At 40.0% G+C, this 18,350-nt stretch overlaps 2 protein-coding genes across 2 annotated transcripts in view; both read right to left on the bottom strand.

The window, feature by feature from the left end:
- Window positions 1–5,454: 5,454 nt before the first annotated feature.
- LOC112249211 (pygopus homolog 1) lies at window positions 5,455–11,154 on the bottom strand. The gene is made up of 3 exons (XM_024418993.2): window positions 10,802–11,154; window positions 8,450–8,535; window positions 5,455–8,193 (listed from the first exon to the last, which is right to left on the bottom strand). Exons 1-3 carry the CDS (start codon window positions 10,848–10,850, stop codon window positions 7,006–7,008), a joined length of 1,323 nt encoding a protein of 440 aa, XP_024274761.1. The 5' UTR covers window positions 10,851–11,154; the 3' UTR covers window positions 5,455–7,005.
- Window positions 11,155–12,689: 1,535 nt separating this feature from the next.
- LOC112249403 (protogenin A) overlaps window positions 12,690–18,350 on the bottom strand; it is a 42,456-nt gene continuing 36,795 nt past the window's right edge. Inside the window, exons 15-19 of the mRNA XM_042319617.1 lie at window positions 17,467–17,643; window positions 17,052–17,175; window positions 16,783–16,924; window positions 16,539–16,652; window positions 12,690–16,400 (exon numbers count right to left, since the gene is read on the bottom strand). Coding sequence (XP_042175551.1) covers window positions 15,987–16,400; window positions 16,539–16,652; window positions 16,783–16,924; window positions 17,052–17,175; window positions 17,467–17,643 — 971 coding nt within the window. The 3' untranslated portion in view covers window positions 12,690–15,986. The remainder of the gene's footprint in view (window positions 16,401–16,538; window positions 16,653–16,782; window positions 16,925–17,051; window positions 17,176–17,466; window positions 17,644–18,350) is intronic.

Genomic DNA, 18,350 nt, shown 5'->3' with positions numbered 1-18,350 from the left:
ACCCTGTGATGTCACAGAGAAGCATTTTTTAGGACCGTTCTTATTATCTTTTTAACGACAGATCATAGAAACGTGCTGTTTTAACATATGGGGCGGCAGGGTAGCCTAGTGGTTAGAGCGTTGGACTAGTAACCGGAAGGTTGCGAGAAACCCCCGAGCTGACAAGGTACAAATCTGTCGTTCTGCCCCTGAACAGGCAGTTAACCCACTGTTCCCAGGCCGTCATTGAAAATAAGAATTTGTTCTTAACTGACTTGCCTGGTTAAATAAAGGTTAAATAAAGGTAAAATAAAGGTTAAATAAAGGTAAAATAAAGGTAAAATAAAAATAAATAAAAATATAGTATTGTAATGAAACAGGCCTCGAACCCTCGACCTTCTAGCCCGAGTTCCGGCGCAAAAGCATGCTCGTGCGGCAGGGTTGATTTCCGCGCTTATAAACCCAGGGTCGTTACACTACTTTCCCTCCTTTCAAAGAGTGCGTCCTCGCGCTAGTTTGCGACTCTACGTCTTACAGGAACTCTCACCGGCCAAGCACACGCACTGTCGTGGATGCGAGGTCCGATCACTTCAGACACCAATGTAATGAAACAGCAGGGAACAGGTCTCGAACCCTCGACCTTCGAGCCCGAGGTCCGGCGCGCTATCTACTGTGCCGCAGAAGCGATTTCCACGCGTTGAAACCCAGGGTCGTTACAGTATGTAGACACTGGTATGGTGCTGATAATGGATATGAGGTTGAAAAGTGGCAGAATTGCCCTTTAATAAACCACAGTTCCAAAGATTCACTGATGAGAAAACCTGGTTAATACTTGAAAGTGGAAAGGGAAAAGATGAGTTTACACCTCTTCCTCCTCTGGTACTCTTGATTCTCGTAGGGCTGTGGGAAACACTAGTGGTGTGAACTTGATTTGAATGTTGCCTGTGGATCTTGGAGCTGGCAAATCCACCTGTTTTTTTCTTGCTGATTGATTGAACACTGTTTTTCTGATCTATGTAAGAAACAAGCAAATGATATTCATTATGGAATACTCAACCAATCAACAAACTTATGATTGCAGAATGTACAAGTTGATTGTACCAGAGTTTTATTTACCATGTTTGACTTTGCATCGGTTTGATGTTCTGGGTACATGTAATCTTTTCCGGTCAAATGTAATACATACAATTAAGTTGTAAAATACTGTGTGACTACTTTGCATAATGTATTGCAGCTACTTTATACCCATGTCCATGGCGTTGTTGAATAGTTGTTTTTGTTTGGCTTTGAGGTCATTCTAGAGCATGCATTATTTCCCTATAAGGCACAAGTATATCAGCAGGGTAGAATTCAATGGCTTTAGTTCATTCTTACATGTTCTATGTTGGAGCTGCATTGAAAGTAAAAGTCGAATTGAAAACATTATTGGCATTGCTGAATTCGATTTCAATAATAGCATGCTAGAACTGATGGTTTGGTTAGCTAAACTAGTAAGTCTGTTTGTTTGGTTACTGTAAGCGGTTGCGTCTTTCGAATCCGGTATCAGGAAGAATAAAAGTCCAAATCTGTCTTTAATTATCTTTAATTAAATTCAATAAATAAATGGCAAATGCAATTTTCCATATACAGGTTCACTTCACTGTATCACCACGCAAGCAGAGAACTGACTTGTTCCTGACAATTATTATAACATACTCTGACAGAGATAGTTCCTGCTTCCGAGCTGGCCTGTCAGAGTAGAGACTGGGCGTGGTTTAAACTCACCCATTTTTATTTTACCGTTATTTTACCAGGTAAGTTGACTGAGAACACATTCTCAGCAACGACCTGGGGAATAGTTACAGGGGAGAGGAGGGGGATGAATGAGCCAATTGTAAACTGGGGATTATTAGGTGACCATGATGGTTTGAGGGTCAGATTGTCCCAGATTGGGACACCAGGGTTAACACCCCTACTTTTACAATAAGTGCCATGGGACCTTTAATGACCTCAGAGAGTCAGGACACCCATTTAACGTCCCATCCAAGAGACGGCACCCTACACAGGGCAGTGTCCCCAATCACTGCCCTGGGGCATTGGGATATTCTTTAGACCAGTGGAAAGAGTGCCTCCTACTGGCCCTCCAACACCACTTCCTGCAGCATCTGGTCTCCCATCCAAGGACTGACCAGGACCAACCCTGCTTAGCTTCAGAAGCAAGCCAGCAGTGGTATGCAGGGTGGTATGCTGCTGGCCTATCGTTGATTGTTGGCGCCAGAGCTGGTCCCAGCCCCCTTTGCGCTTCAGCGGTCAGTCATTGTAGTTGTGTAGAATATACAGTTATCAGGCTCCTGTTATCTAACAAAAGACTGTTTGTTCTCGCAACACAACATTCTGAATGTGCCCCCACAACTCATGCACAGTTCCTGTCTTCATGTTATTCTGTATTTTTCCATCATGAGAAAGGCCCATGGCCCTGAAACTGTTAACAATGTCTCAAGTCAGCTATGTTGCATAACACATACATCCACACAAGCCAACAGCAGATAATATTCAATCACATATATGGTAACGGGCTATAGTGCATAACACAGAATCCTCACATTACCAAGGCAACTACTGTAGCTAGCCTATCTAGTAAACTTGCTAGCTACTTCAGTGGATGTTGAAAACATTTCCAGCAAAAGTATAGCCATGGTATAAAAGCGATATCAACTCGGGGCTCTCAATGCGTTCTCTGGAAAATATTGCAACTCCATGGAAGGTTTATTTCACTCCGCTAAAGCGTCTTCTATGTCATTTATTATTTTCAAATACATAGCCCCTCGTCGATTATTGCTTACATAGCTAATTAGACTAATATCTATATTTCTGTTAGCTAATGACTTACTGTTAGTAATCACAAGGTTCTCCCACAGTCTCCTTTTTCTGCAATGTGAAAACTGCAACTCCATTTCCAATTTTTGCTGTGCTTTTGTCATCATCTATCGGCTCAAACAGGAAGGCTTCAAATAAAAACGGGGGAAATGTACCTAAAATAAGGAGGCAAACAATTTACCATTTACTACTGTTGACAACATTTAGATAGGTAGCTAGCTAAAGTTAGCTAGCTAGCTTTAGGGTGTTTCCCCAAAACGTTTCTCTTCAGATATTCGTCTGTGGAAAATATGTCTACTATCCCAACCTTTAACTTACTCCTTTTAATGGTACATTTATGTAAACAATCGTTTCTGTCTGTGTCCATGTGTAATCTTTGACAGTCAAAGGCATTTCAAACCAATTGTATAGTTAACTTTGATTTGCTAAATTGTTGTGTGGCGGTAGTAGCTACAACATTATTGGTGGTTGCCAAGGAAGAAATAAAGTTGTTTCCACGAACGATTGGTGTATTTCCTGTCTCAAAGTTTAGCGCCAGTTAAAGGGCCACTGCCAGGCCAGCCTACATTCAGATCCTAGAGCCCAGCTGGACTTGAAGGGTTGAAGCAAAGAATATCTGATAGTTCTAAATGTTCTGATGTCGTGTTCCTAGTGCTCTAAGGGGCTATTTTTTAAGGTCTGTTTTGAAGGTGTAAATCTGATAGCCCAACATTTTCAACACAAAAGCAAAGACACGATTTCAAAGTTGTTTTTATTAAAATAAGTTTTACAATAAAATGTTTGTCAATTTAGAAAAAAAGTTTGGAATCTGTACTATTACTGCATACATTCATTATAAGGAACAGAATACAAAACAAATTAAGCTTTGGGTCATTGAAGAAATTAAACCATATTGTTCATGCTACAGAGGCTCATATCTAATCTACTACCAGACCTCACAATTGAGTCGTTTGCCTTTTTTTTATATATACCCCTGCATAATTTTCATAAAACCACAATAACATTGTTGTAATTATGAGTGAAATTAGCATTTGATATCATGTACCGGTACATTCAATATTCTAAAGGTAATATAATAAGGTGCTCATCTGAAAATGATATCCTTTTTGGTGGCCAATCGATGTAGGAAAAGTACAAACAGTTCATGTGCATGTACAGTGAGCATACAGGTTATTCATACATTACATTTACTAATAAACAACATTTTAAACTGTCAAGAAAATAAGGCATCTGCTGTCAATCATCTAGTATTTAAAAATGAACTTGAAAATCAAGCTAACTGCACTTTGCAAACAACGAGATATGTATGTGGAGTTGTTATTCTGTAAGGAATGGACTTCTGAAATGAAAATAAAATGTTGGTACATGACCTTTTTTGTGTTAAATCGAATAAAACTGGATTCAAAACCATTATCAATTCATTAGGAATGGGAAAATAATATATTATTCCTATAAACATTATCAATATTTTGATCACACAATATTCAGCTACATCACCAAATGGCTAATAAATTAACAGTCAACAACATACAAATGCAATTTTTTCACTTGATATATTAAGTAAAATATCTGGAAGTGATGGTGTATCAAAACACTTGTACGGCTGTTGATCCTGATGTTAGAACTGAATCAACAGTAAATATTAACTGCTCGTTCATACCAGTTCAAAAAGGAAGCAAACATTGATACAATTACATTATACAAAATTGAGCACAGTACTGTATACATTCACAATGCCACATTGAGTAGTTTAAAAAGTTGTTGAGTAGTTTTGATCAGTAGTTTTGATTTGTTTTATAGAAGATTTAGATTTTTTTTTAAATGACTGACAATATGAAAACAAATTTCTGATCAATATCAACTACCAATATTTATGTCTGATGGGCCGAAGCCTAACTTGAGCAATGTCCTCCCATAGAAAGTAGGCGGGAAATGTAGAAAATAGTTGAATCACCAAAATATTGCAATATCGAACTTAATGAAAAGTTCTCCAAACAGTAAGACAAATCTACATGAGAAAAGCAAACCATTTGAAAATATATTTAGTTTACTTTAAACTACTTCTAAAACTGCCTTCCCTAGTAGCAAAAATGGAAGCCATGCTTGAAACTATAATTTGACAAATAAGTTTTATTTTGAACCAAGGTTATTTTCCCTTTATGCAGTAAGCATGTCTCTTATTACTAATTATCATATTATTTGACCTTTCCTAAAATGAAAACAAAATATAAAGAAATGTTGATTTAAATGCATCATGTTGGCGCAAAAATAATACAATTAGAGCAAAGCAAAGTGCACACATGCTAAAAACATTTTTAGAGTATAACATGTCTTTTATATAATAGGTTAATTTAAATGAGCTTAATCCGTGCTGCTCCTCCAGTTTCAACTGTTCAGCACCTGAGGTGCTGACTTGCTGCACCCTCGACAACTACTGTGATTATTATTATTTGACCACGCTGGTCATTTATGAACATTTGAACATCTTGGCCATGTTCTGTTATAATCTCCACCCGGCATAGCCAGAAGAGGACTGGCCACCCCTCATAGCCTGGTTCCTCTCTAGGTTTCTTCCTGGGTTTTGGCCTTTCTAGGGAGTTTTTCCTAGCCACCATGCTTCTACACCTGCATTGCTTGCTGTTTGGGGTTTTAGGCTTGGTTTCTGTACAGCACTTTGAGATATCAGCTGATGTACAAAGGGCTATATAAATACATTTGATTTGATTCTTCATAATGTTTTACAAACTAAATTCATTAAGGCTCTAAATACATTCAATATCAACAGTTTGAAAAACACACATGGATTGTTCCACGAAATTAGTGCCTTTTGCATCCTTTTGATATTTTAATTAGAAATTGTGCACCAATATTGAATTTTAAAAGCCTGTTATATTCAAAGTGCCCTTTAATATAAACCACATGGAGAATTCAACAAATCAGATTTTTAATATGAATAAAGACTTGCTAAAGTGCCACAATTTAGACATGTTCCTCCATGCACTCTCTGACTTCCAGGGAGATATTAACCCACTAAACCTTAAGATTTATCCAAGTTGTAAACCCCTAGTTATTTTGTTGCTTTGACAGTCATTTCTGAAGATTATTTATTTAATGTGATTGGTGATTATTTTTAAGGTTAAAAAAAACCCTGGCCTTCATTTTAAGGTCAACCCTGTTACGTGAACTGAACTTTTGTTTTAATATTGTGAAACAATTCCTTTAAAAAATATATATTTTACAAAATAAATATTGAACATCTAATAGCCAAATCCTTGTGTAAAAGCAGGTGAGCTGGTTCTACTCTTTTTGGCCATTGTCTGGTGTTTTGTGGTGGGAAACCGAGTGGGTCGAGCACAACACGTCAACCCTGTTTACCCATAGATAGATTAGACAGGCTAAAAATGTTTGAACATTTATACGTTTTTTTAAAGCTTGCATTCAATTGCCCCTCACTGTTGCACACACAACATCCATTTCCCCTGTCACGAGGGAATTTATGGCTGATTTTAAGATGACATCTTCAACCCTGTTACTGTCAAACATTTTTTTTATACATCTCAAAAGGCATCAAATTTGTGGAACGACCCACATGTATCGAATCATTTCTAAAAAATGTATCAGATCTGAATCTGGTTGTATAGCATACAGTTCAGGAGTATGGCTTTGGAACACCACTCCAGCTGTGACTACCAAGTTTTTGGGAAACAATCATACTGCTCAAAATCTGTCAAACTATAACAGCAGTTGCAAAACATATTGGATTAAAACGTTGAATACGTTTGCGTCCGTCAATCAGTTAACCTTTCCAGATAGCTTACTCATACTGATGTTGTAATAGCTTAAATAAACTATAGGCCAGGAAAGTTGAGAGGAACAGTAAGGACCTCGTTAAGAGAATGGCATTATTGTGGTCAACATGGCCAATGGTACCTGCCCAATAATAGGGAATACATATGACATTAAACAGAACTTCAGTATAGCTTTTGCATTGGTCTAAGCACGGGACAGAAACTGCTATCCAAATTATACCAAATGTCAAATAAAACAACAAAATTGTAAAAATTTAACACTTTGTAAAAACGGAAGGAAAAATCACCTACAAAGGTAGCATACCAAAGAAAATTACCAGTGTAAGAATAATGTTACTGACGGCCCATATTCATGACCATATCACTCGCTGTTAACTGTTGGCTGCTGCCCTGCTGGCTGCCCTGTTACCTCCTTTGTTCTATGGAGCCGTGCCCCTTTCTCCTCCATGCAGATGTCACAGCCCCACACTGCCGACACCTCTGCTGTCAACAGGTTATAAGCTGTCTCAGTCATTCCAGTACAAACCCTGTGGAACCATTTTTGACATGAGGCCTCACACAGGATAGCTTCCTGGTCATCATTCACTTCATTCAGGCATACTCCACATGGAAACACAGGCTCCGTTGAGGAGTGGCTAGGCCTGTTGGGATGCATCAATGTCTTATTGATGGCCACACCACCACCTCCATTGCTTCTACTCCGCTCCAGGGGGGCTGCCTCTATGTGCCTGCCTGACTGTGGGGACTTCTTCAGGGAATCATTATTGGGGTGGATGATGCCGTTGATTTTCTCTGTGGTGTTAGGCTGACCTGCACCCTGACAGACCAGGGTGCCTCTATTCTTTGATTTCAGGTCGACAGAGTTTTTCTGACCCATGATCTCCTCTGAGCCATGGCTTCGTTTCTGTGGAGATGTGTTCTGGGATGTACTTTTGCTTGACACCACCTCACTCATGTCCTGTTTAGGTGTCGGTGTATTGGACTGGGTAAAGCTGTTGTTTTGCTGTTGCCGAGTAAAACCAGGACTAGGGTCCATGCCGGGTTGGGGAGGTGGATTCCCAATTGGATTGACTGCTGATCTAAAGCTCAGGCCCATGCTTTGGGTCACATTATGCAGATGCACCTGATTCAAGTTGTCATGGGGACCTGGTCTTAAAGGCTGATTGGGTGGAAGTGGCATGTTACTGTTGTTGCTTAATGGTGGATGGTTACCATAATTGGGATTTTCATGGTAACCATAGTTAAAGTCAGGGGGTCGATTGAACCCCATGCCCATTTGAGTCTGGGCAAAAGGGTGGAGCTGGTTTCGTATCTGGTAGGGACCCCTGTAAGAAGAGGGCATCCTATTGGGCATGAGGTGGTCCATCCTGGGCAGGCCATAGCCACTGCAGCCAGGGTAGTGCGGGTGGCCAAAATATGGGTTCCCAGAAGACAGAGGCTTGAAAGATGGTGTGTTGTAGTTGTCATCAAAAGGATTGGTAGCCACTAGGTGGTCAGCACTTCGGTTTGGTGGTGGAGCATACTCAGATAGGGGAGCGAAGAAATGAGCCTAGGGACACACATGAAAAGGCAATGATAAAGATAGTTGATACAGAACTATGCAAGCAGCGTCAAACACTTGACTATCAACAGCCATTCAGAGAACTTCTCAAAAGTTTGATGAATAAGTGACCAGCATATTTGTTTTGTCTTGATATAGCATTGTTTGACTGAATGAGGTTGGTCAATATCGGAAACCACAAGATTTTCGAACCTATAACAAAGAAAGGGAATCTTAGAGTTAGACTATTGTGCTGGTATTTTACCTGTGCGTTCAACTTGCACTTTTTCTTGTCTGGGCTATCCAGCAGAACACCCGGCCCTCCTAGATCATCAAGCCCACCATCTCTACCTGAGAAAGTAAACCACACAAAATGTTATACAGCCACATAAAATGCAGGTTTCCCCTTAAACTACAAGGCACACTTTTCACTCTGACAGACATTGTATAGAAAACTTACTTGTGGCATGCCAATATGTTGAACAACACAGAATTTATTTAATTTTCTCATGAATGGCTTATTGCCTACACCTTCGTGAAGTCCATGTGCAAGCAGTGTCAGGACTAAATTATAAGAAAGGCTGTCTGCACACTGTTTTCTTGTAGTATAACCCAATTTCAATGGACCAATCTTCTCCATTGAGAAGAATCTAAAATGTTTGGCAGCTTGCTGCCCCTATCACGTTATCCAAGTTGCCCATATGATATGTGGCAAGCTGTAAATTTATGTAACCTAAGTATGGTATAGTCAGTATACTTGGTAAACAGAATCAAATTACCAGTACTCAGCTGTAAATTCATGTAACCTAAGTATGGTATAGTCAGTATACTTGGTAAACAGAATCAAATTACCAGTACTCAGCTATAGCCTCCCCTCCTTTCCTCTCCAGGGTATATTACCACAATAGATCAATACAGTGGAACTCTGGACCTAACCCTTTTAAAGTAGTGCACTAAATAGGCAATAGGATGCCATTTGGGGCCTAAGCCTGGTCTATAGACTCGACACCTGCCTGGAGTTCCTGACAGCCTCCCAGTCTTCATACACGGTCGATAACCAACATCCTCCTAAATGCTCCTCAAGGATGCAAAGGTACATTAAAGGCTCAATCACAAAGACGTGTTGGATTGTCATGCCACTACAATTATCTACTGGATCTGGGGGGGGTCATACTGGCTTGGTATCTATTATCTACTGGGTCTTAGGGGGTCATACTGGCCTGGTATCTATTATCTACTGAATATGAATGGGGGTCATACTCACCTGGTATCTATTATCTACTGGGTCAGGGGGTCATACTGGCCTGGTATCTATTATCTACTGAGTATGGGGGTCACACTGGCCTGGTATCTATGATCTTCTGGGGTGGGGGTCATACTGGCCTGGTATCTATTATCTACTGGGTCTGGGGGAGTGGGGTCATACTGGCCTGGTATCTATTATCTACTGGGTCTGGGGAGTGGGGTCATACTGGCCTGGTATCTATTATCTACTGGGTCTGGGGGAGTGGGGTCATACTGGCCTGGTATCTATTATCTACTGGGTATGGGGGGTCACACTGGCCTGGTATCTATTATCTACTGAATATGAATGGGGTCATACTCACCTGGTATCTATTATCTACTGGGTCAGGGGGTCATACTGGCCTGGTATCTATTATCTACTGAGTATGGGAGGTCATACTGGCCTGGTATCTATGATCTTCTGGGGTGGGTGGTCATACTGGCCTGGTATCTATTATCTACTGGGTCTGGGGGAGTGGGGTCATACTGGCCTGGTATCTATTATCTACTGGGTCATACTGGCCTGGTATCTATTATCTACTGGGTATGGGGGAGTGGGGTCATACTGGCCTGGTATTTATTATCTACTGGGTCTGGGGGAGTGTGGTCATACTGGCCTGGTATCTATTAGCCTATACACACAGCTCTGTAAATATGTCAAACATGTAACAGTTGTTCAATGCTATTAAAACCACCCACATCTCCATTGGTGGGCTAGTTTGTGTAATTGTTATTTAAAAAATGTTTTTCGCAAAACAGTAGGCTAGCTCTTGTATGATAGCCTACAGTCGTCTACTGGCGCATGTGATTAATGATCATCAATGTTTTCAATTTATGTAGCCTATATCTTGTTATAAATAAATAGGGCCTACAGTTTATGCAACATAATTTGTCCCACAGAGGTAAAACTCAAAGTCTCAGACAGTCGGTGAACTAAATTAAAAGACTGAGATGTCACTTAAATGCACTTCCTATATCGTTCACGGCAATAAGAGAAAGTCAGCTGGCTACATAAAAAAAAAAAAAAAAAAATTTTAAAGTTCGTGGCAGTTCCAAATTTGCGAACACATTCCGACAGTGAAAGTTTTGACGAACTTTTCACGTCAGCAAGGTCAATTAGATTTGAATAGTTTACGATATTTTTTTTCAATTGAAAATGCCAGCGCTGTCTATTTATTTTGAGTTTCATTCAATACTTCAAAGGCCTTGAGGTAGGCCGATAAGCTCCTTCAACGTCGTAATTATGGTCGAGACTTGTGTGCAGCGTATCGTGCCCCCACAGACAGCAACATACCACGCGCAGGAAGGGAAAAATATCAAAAACGCGCATTACCTCGGTTTCTTTTGAGCGAGAAGGTATCTTTATCCTGTTCTTTTGACATTACAGAGCTTCTTACATGACTTAAACGTGCATAATTTTGCTGAGAAGGTAACAGTACCCAACCGCTCTCTTCCCCCAGCAGCAATCACAACTATCTGTGTGACGAGGAAAGCTGCAATCGTTTGCAAAGTTTGGGAGGAGCAGACAAATTCAACTTCATGATATCCTGTGTCACGCAGGGAATTATTGTTAACATTGTATCATTGTCACATATTTCTCCACGTGGCACATGTTTGGCACTTGTAAAGCACGGTTAATATTAGATTTTGACAAACGGAACCTTTGTGTGACAGCACAGAACCCCCTCCACGTTGGCATGTTGAATGTGTCTACACTGTCGCTCCGTCAGAAGTGTGGGTGTACTGTAATGATGCGACTGGGGCGGAAGCTAATAAATCCAGTCTGGATATTTAGAGGCAATATCGGTCTGTCTAAGAACGGTTTATTTGAGGTTTACTACATACTTACCACTCTCTTTTGTTGAGTTTTTCACTATTCATTTTCTGAAGTGATATCTGCTTAGTCATGATAAGGAGTTGCAGCCTAATAGGCCTAACTACTACTCTACACACTTCAAAAGTTGTTTTTACTGTAGGAATATGCTACAGGATTTACAAAAAGCTTAAATATTTTACTAAACTAAAATAATAAAGTTGTTGTATAGGCTACACTATAGATGTTGTTGTTTCTTATTCACAGCCATCTGACACCACACCATTGTTTTTGTAGGTTACAGATCTCTCCAGAGGCACTACTGCCATACACATGGGGTTAAACAATCAATGTATTGATGTTTCTCATCCATTAACAGTAATTAACTGCTGCTTTTTCAGATAAGGGAAGACCAATGATTGGATGGACTGTAATAACTGAAGATAATGCCAGAGGTGCCTTTAACTGACTACAAGAGGAAGCTTTCAGTCTTTGGACCCAAAGTTCGGTGAGGAAGACAACCATTGTCACAACATGGACCAAAGGACATGACTTTACAAGTGCACTCCAGGGTCCGTGTACATTTCGTTATTTTGATTTCCGAGTGGAAAAACAGAAAGTCAATGTATTTTCTCATTTATTGTGTCAAAGATGGACATGGAATAATGGAAAACAAATAACAAAATATCATTACATTTTGGGATTTTCGTTTCTTGTTTTGTTCATACCCAGATGTACACACCCCTTCATAAAATATTCATTGTTTAGGGGGGGTGTTTACAGTCTAGGTCGGTAGCACAAAGAGAGGATTTGATTGTGTGAGTGTGACAGGAAGATAAAATTACTAATGTTAGCTAAGATGCAGCACTTATTATAAAGTTTGCATGCCAATAGAACAAACTCAACAACAACTGAACAAAGTTGGCTAGTAGGCTAGCTAGCTCTCACTATCTTGTTGGCTAGCTAGCCGTACCTGGTTACTGGCTATGCTATAGTCATACTAGCTAGTAGTAGTTAGTGTAAGTAAGTTAGTCCCTAAACCTGCTACAAGATAAAGCTGCCTTGGCAGAGCTACCTGCTGCAGAAAGGTCAGATTATCTATATCTTTTGTCGACTGATGGTGTTTATTGACCGAGGAAAAATTAACAGCAGTTACTGTAAATGGTTACCTATCTGGCACTTTGCATAGCTAACTTAGCTATTGCATACACCTACAACAATATCAAATTAACCTATAGTCAGTGCTGATGTGTGTGTGTACACCCGTGTGTGTGTGTGTACTAAATATACTAGCTACTCTAATACAGTCTCTAATAGTTTTATAATAATACTCTATTGGTGAGGACAGACATACCAATACGTGCAAGAAAGTTCACATTGTTTATTTTTTATTTAAACTCAATCAGTCATTCTCAGAATTATTTATTGTTTAAATTATTTTTTAACTTTAATTGGACAAGTAGGCTATAACATTTTTGTCATGAAGAAAGTTGTAAGGACCAAGGCTTGCTTGAATACCTTGAAGAAAAGCTGTTGGTGTTGTGATCAAAGAGCAAACATTAACACAAAATAATGACAAAACACAACAACGAGAGTGTGTATTGGTTACATAGACTCCCAATGTTGTGTCCCAAAGCTACTCTCGCTACAACTGTGGAGCAGCTGTGGGTTCCCCTGAGTTTAACTGTAAATGACCCACAGCACTCCACTACTGCAGCTAAAGCCAGCAGCACAGCCTTTACAGAAAAACGTGACTGCAGAAGAAAAGGGGACTCAGAGCACCAGATAATTATGATTCACATGTTCAGGAAAAAAAAGAGAACACAACTCTTGAAATTTAAGAGACACAGGACTGGATCTGCATCACTCGTTCTTTCATCTCTTGGCTCCCTCTGACTATAGCATCCATCACATCTCTATCAAAAGCTGGAAGAGGAACCTGAGGTAGAAGACGGTATATCACTTATTGGACATTCACAACCAATACGAGAATGCAGAACCCTCTCAAACATTCTGAAAACATATATAAGAATGAGAACCCTATGGTTACTCTATCACAATTGAAAAGACAAAAACAATACTGTTACTGCAACTGCTCAATAATAACTTGTCTATTCCAGCTTTTAGTTGTTAGAGTTGGATTGCAGTCACCGGGCATTATAACAATGCAGAGGATTACACATGTAAATAAAAAGCAAAAACAACTCAAATATTCCATATACAATATGAACTTGACATTTTAACACAGCTTTTCAGACTAATGATCATCTACAACAGTTTAAAGAAGTATTCACATTCGTATCAAAGATTAATACATTTTAGGCATCTAGGAAAAAACTAAATTCAGTTGGTACTTTCTCAAAACTGGGGTATATGAAATCCCATTGAAAAAACAATAATATATATTTCTCCTCCAGTGAGAAAAAGTAAAAAAGAATGTAGAAAAATGTGTTTATTTTTTGCTTCAATGACAAATAACAATGCATGTTTAAAAGCACTAACTGTTTACCACTTTCATCTTGGTTTGTGGTCTAATAGACACCCATTTATTAAGTAGTAATCAAACCCTAAATGGGGATAAAGCTTTTGGAACCAAATAAAATGAGAAAATATCATGCAGAGATATGTCTAAATGGATCTCTTGCCAATGCGCAACAGTGAACTGAATTCTTTGGTATATATTGTTTGCCATTCAAAAGAAAGTAAAACTGATTGTGTCACACTTCATGCAAACTGTCATCCTATTAGTTAGAAATCCGTTGATTGAAAATACTGTTGCAATGTAGGATGAGAATCAATATAATATTCTGTATATAGCTCCGGAATATAATTTCCCCCTACAATGTACACATCTAGTTGCAACAGTAAAGCTCTAAAGAAAACCAATAATAGGGTGATTTGGTTAGTGTGCATGACATTGATTATTGTCATTTTAACCATTATCAAGGGCCCAAAATCCTGGGGGCACTTTCTGAGAGAACCCGCATCTCAACTCAGTTGGTCACAGAACAGGGGCACACATGTGCAAAGCTTTGTCTTAGAAGCAGCATCTCAACTGATCTGCGTTTAGATTTTTGGTCTAATACATGAGAAAAACCTCATTGTAATTTTCCCAGGGACCCGCTGAGAGATCAAAAACAAACAGAGGGAGCAAACAATTACTTTGTATGATAGCATCAGTCACCGCTGCACATTGGCTGTGATCAACAAATCAAACTAATCTGACAAGTGCTAAACTTATTTTTCTACTCTATGGTAAAGTATCAACTACTTAAAGAACGAAAGTAACTAAAATCTGTACTCAGTAGTACATAAACATCAACAAAAATATAGATATCTTTAGAGATAAAATGTTTTTTTGGTGTTCATTCCATTCACTTCCATCGCACTGATTTAACGCTTTTGGTTTTCAACAATCATTCTTCACACTTCTCCCATCCCCATGTGTCAAAGAGTTGGACCTCAGATGGATCGGACTTTGGTATATGATCCTTTCTGCTTGTCTCCGACATCTGAGGGTCTCTTTCCCCATTTAAGGCCATTTATAAAGCTTTTAAGGTCTGCTGTATTGAAACACATCGACACAAGCATTTTTGCTATATTCTTTCCCAAAATAACCAAAAAGATAGCCTGCCATACCACAGACATATTATTCCAACGGAATTCAAACTGAAGTTTTTCCACCTGTGAGTGGGGCATCACAAGGCTCTGAACCGTAACTGACAATGTTCTAGAGATACATTCAATACAGATCTATGGCAACTACCATCTACAATTAGCAGTTCAGGACTAAGAAGATACCCTGTCAGTCAACCATGGAACATTACACATGGCTTTTCAAATGTACTAAACCTTGTTCCCTGAGTTTAGGAAAATAGTAACACAACAAAATAATGCTTAAAAAGAGGTAGTATAAAACAGGAATTGCAAGGGCAACTGCACATTGACAAAGAAAAAAAAAGAACATGTCTTAACCATTATTACTATGGATAACCTGAAAAGTACATTGTGTCATACTGGCTTATTATTGAATTTCAGCAACTTATGTAGTAAATTGTACTGGCCCTTAATCTACCATAGCCAAACACTCAAAGCTTATTGTAAAGTAACCTGAGAAATAGTCTCAATAACCTGTGATAAAGAAGAAAATAACATCGCTTTAATTGAGATCTGCAGTACCCTTACAATCCCGTACTTCATTATAAACAAGGAGGAAAATGAATACGGGACGAATTTTATCTAGCAAAAACGAATTATTGCCATCAGGAAGTATCAGTTGTTCCATAAAGGAAGAGACCCCTTACATAGTTCAGGTATAAGTCGTTATTATTAAATATATAGTTGGAGTTTACCGAGAGGTAAACTGAGGTAGATAATCAGCAAAAGAAGGGCTCACTCTACACTTTGCTCCAGTGATAAACTCTTAAATAATGTCAAAAATGTAAGTCACATTTCACATTTTTGACAATCTCTTGAAACATTCATGGTGGGTGAGATTTTTCTTTCAAACACATACACACAAACATTGAATAAAAATAAAATGAGTACACATTCACTAGAAGAAGATTCTTTGATAGAAATCACCAGAACCCAAACCAGAGCCCAGTTCTTCCAAAGACCTGGATTTTTGGATTTCTGCTCATTGTCTTTTAAAACAGTGGAGTGAGTTTAGGGTTGAGAGATTGATGGGAGGTCACACAGACTGCTAGAGAGAAAGTGCAGGCTGGGAATTGTCTGGGGCCTGATAGTGGTGATGGTTGCACGGTTTCTCCATGGAGTCTCCAATCTCCAGGTCGAGGTGAGACTGCTCCTCCAGCTCCCCCTCACTCTCCTGGGCAGGACTGCAGAATGACTGCCCGCTCTCCTCTCTCAGAGACGCAGGGCGGCTGCTGGGACCAGAGGACAGGTTGGTCATCTCTGTCTCGTCGTGAGAGTAACGGCCTGAGTCGCCTGTCTCGTGGCTGCCCTCGCTGTTGGAGGAGCCCTCTGTGTCAAAAGGTGGACCAAACAGGACCTGCAGAGAGGTGGGCTGATTGGGTGACGACAGAGACTCATCCTTGTAGCACAGCACTGTTGCTCCTAGCTGGTACGAGCAGATTCCATGGCTCTTCCTCTGGATCTGAGTAAGTAAGAAAGGGAGAACAAAGAAGGGAATTAAAATGGATAAAGGGAGGAATATCTAGCTGGTCTCACCTCCGATTATGTTATATTTAAGTAATGTTATTTTACTTGAACACTTTTGTTTTATCTTTCTTACCTGGCTTTTCTTAGCATTCATTTTTTTCTGATTACTGAAGGAAAACCACTTATTTCTCTTCTCAGTGATTGGATAAACTGGTCCGAGGCTATTGATGATCAGATTTGTTCCCCCCTGGAAATTAAATAAAATTTGCAATGCTCTGAATCTGTCTACATTGGTTATGTTCCATGTACTTTGGAGACATAATGCAAGAGGAAATCTTAGAGGAAAGGAAGGGCGTAACAGAGCCATATCCCCTTACCTTGGCATCAATGAAGTGGTCTGCTCTCATCATTGGCACCATAACATCAGCATTCTCAGCCTGGCCCTCAGAGCCCAGGTGGACCGAAGCAGAGGGGACCTGACTAGCCTCCTGCCTGATGGCTTTAGTAGCTGATGATTTCCTGTCAAACAATCATACAATATTAATATAGAAATAACAGCAGAGGTTCTATCCAAACCAACTGGGCAGTCAGAAAAGTAATCTCATATCAAGTTACAACAACACACTAAATCTGTTAAAATGGTTACCTGTTTTTGCCTCTGCAGACAAGGATGAAGGCACAGATGATGATGCAGATCAGTGCAATGCAAACCCCCACGATGATCCCTGTCATTGACTTCTGGTCCAGGTGGTAGAAACCACTAGAGAACACTGCAAGACAGTTGTCACAAGTGATGCCACAGGACACATACACTCCTATCTAGAGTCTGTGTGGGTACTACATCTCCACACTGTGTATCAAAATCAATACAGCTGGCAATCACCTCCCCTGACATTCACAGAGATATATTACAGTGTAAATAATTTAGCAGGAGACCAAGGCTGCAGGCCAAGCTATTGAATTTGAATTACATCTAGTAGGTCAAGTGACGACAACAAGAGGAATCCTGTCATGAAAGTCAATGAAAGAAAGACCAAGTATGCACCACATTAGTCACTAACCTGTAGCTGAGCCATGGGAGTGCCTGGGGTTGTGACCGGAGGTGGACCCATCGTTCTGCACGGCCAGTTCCACGGTGTGTGAAAACGGCCCGTCTCCCATATCGTTGGACGCAGACACCTTGACCAGGTAGATGTTCCCCGGCTGTAGGTTCTCCAGTAGAGCCATGGTGATGCTCCCTATCATCGAGAAATATGTGATTAGTGACCTATGTCAACCCATTTGAGCCTCAGCAGTAAAAGGACATGGAAATGTGAATATTGTTTCAACACGCTGCAGTGTTGTCATTCACCACGTGGTAATAAATATAGCTGTTCAAATTCATCTCTAAATAAATGAACTGGAGGAAATATGTCAGGCCTGATTTTGTTTGCTCCTCTCTCCCATTTTCAACTGACCCATGAAGAACAGGGGTTTACAACTCTGGGGAAAAAAACCTGAGGCATATAAGGGGATATTTGTGACCAGATTGTCAGGCAAAGGACGGAGGGTCAGGGATCAGCCTTGCCCCCCCAATACCACCCAGCTCCCCTGCAGTAACAGTTGGAGCGACAGGGTTGATATCCAGTGGTGGGGGGCTGGGGCAAGGCAGGATGGCTTTGTGAACAGCCTTACTTTTGACCCCCTCACCTGTGGCTTAGAAAGGAAAGATCAGATGCCTCACATTTCCTGGAGTCATCTGCTCTCAATTACGCCTATGCTACCCAGAATCTGTGTTTTTACCCAGGAGCCATACACTCCAGTAATACTTACTGCCACACGTCAGGCAGTACACAAAACATATGTGTGTGCTGCTATGGCCACATTAACTATATGGTAGTAGTCCATAGTAACTACAGCACTCTTGACCAGTGTGTTTCAGGTTGAATGTCAGGCAACATATTTC

Source organism: Oncorhynchus tshawytscha, unplaced genomic scaffold, assembly GCF_018296145.1.
Source record: "Oncorhynchus tshawytscha isolate Ot180627B unplaced genomic scaffold, Otsh_v2.0 Un_scaffold_4_pilon_pilon, whole genome shotgun sequence".
In the NCBI taxonomy this organism is placed as follows: domain Eukaryota; kingdom Metazoa; phylum Chordata; class Actinopteri; order Salmoniformes; family Salmonidae; genus Oncorhynchus; species Oncorhynchus tshawytscha.
Note: the sequence above shows the minus strand (reverse complement) of the source record. Positions and strands in the feature narration are given on the sequence as shown.

Bases quoted from the DNA above. Each gene is read 5' to 3' on its own strand.
- LOC112249211 (XM_024418993.2), bottom strand. From the start codon at position 10,850: ATGTCAAAAGAACAGGATAAAGATACCTTCTCGCTCAAAAGAAACCGA. The intron at 8,536-10,801 runs GTAATGCGCGTT...TTACTTTCTCAG, and splicing joins CTCGCTCAAAAGAAACCGAG to GTAGAGATGGTGGGCTTGAT. The intron at 8,194-8,449 runs GTAAAATACCAG...GTGTGTCCCTAG, and splicing joins AGTGCAAGTTGAACGCACAG to GCTCATTTCTTCGCTCCCCT.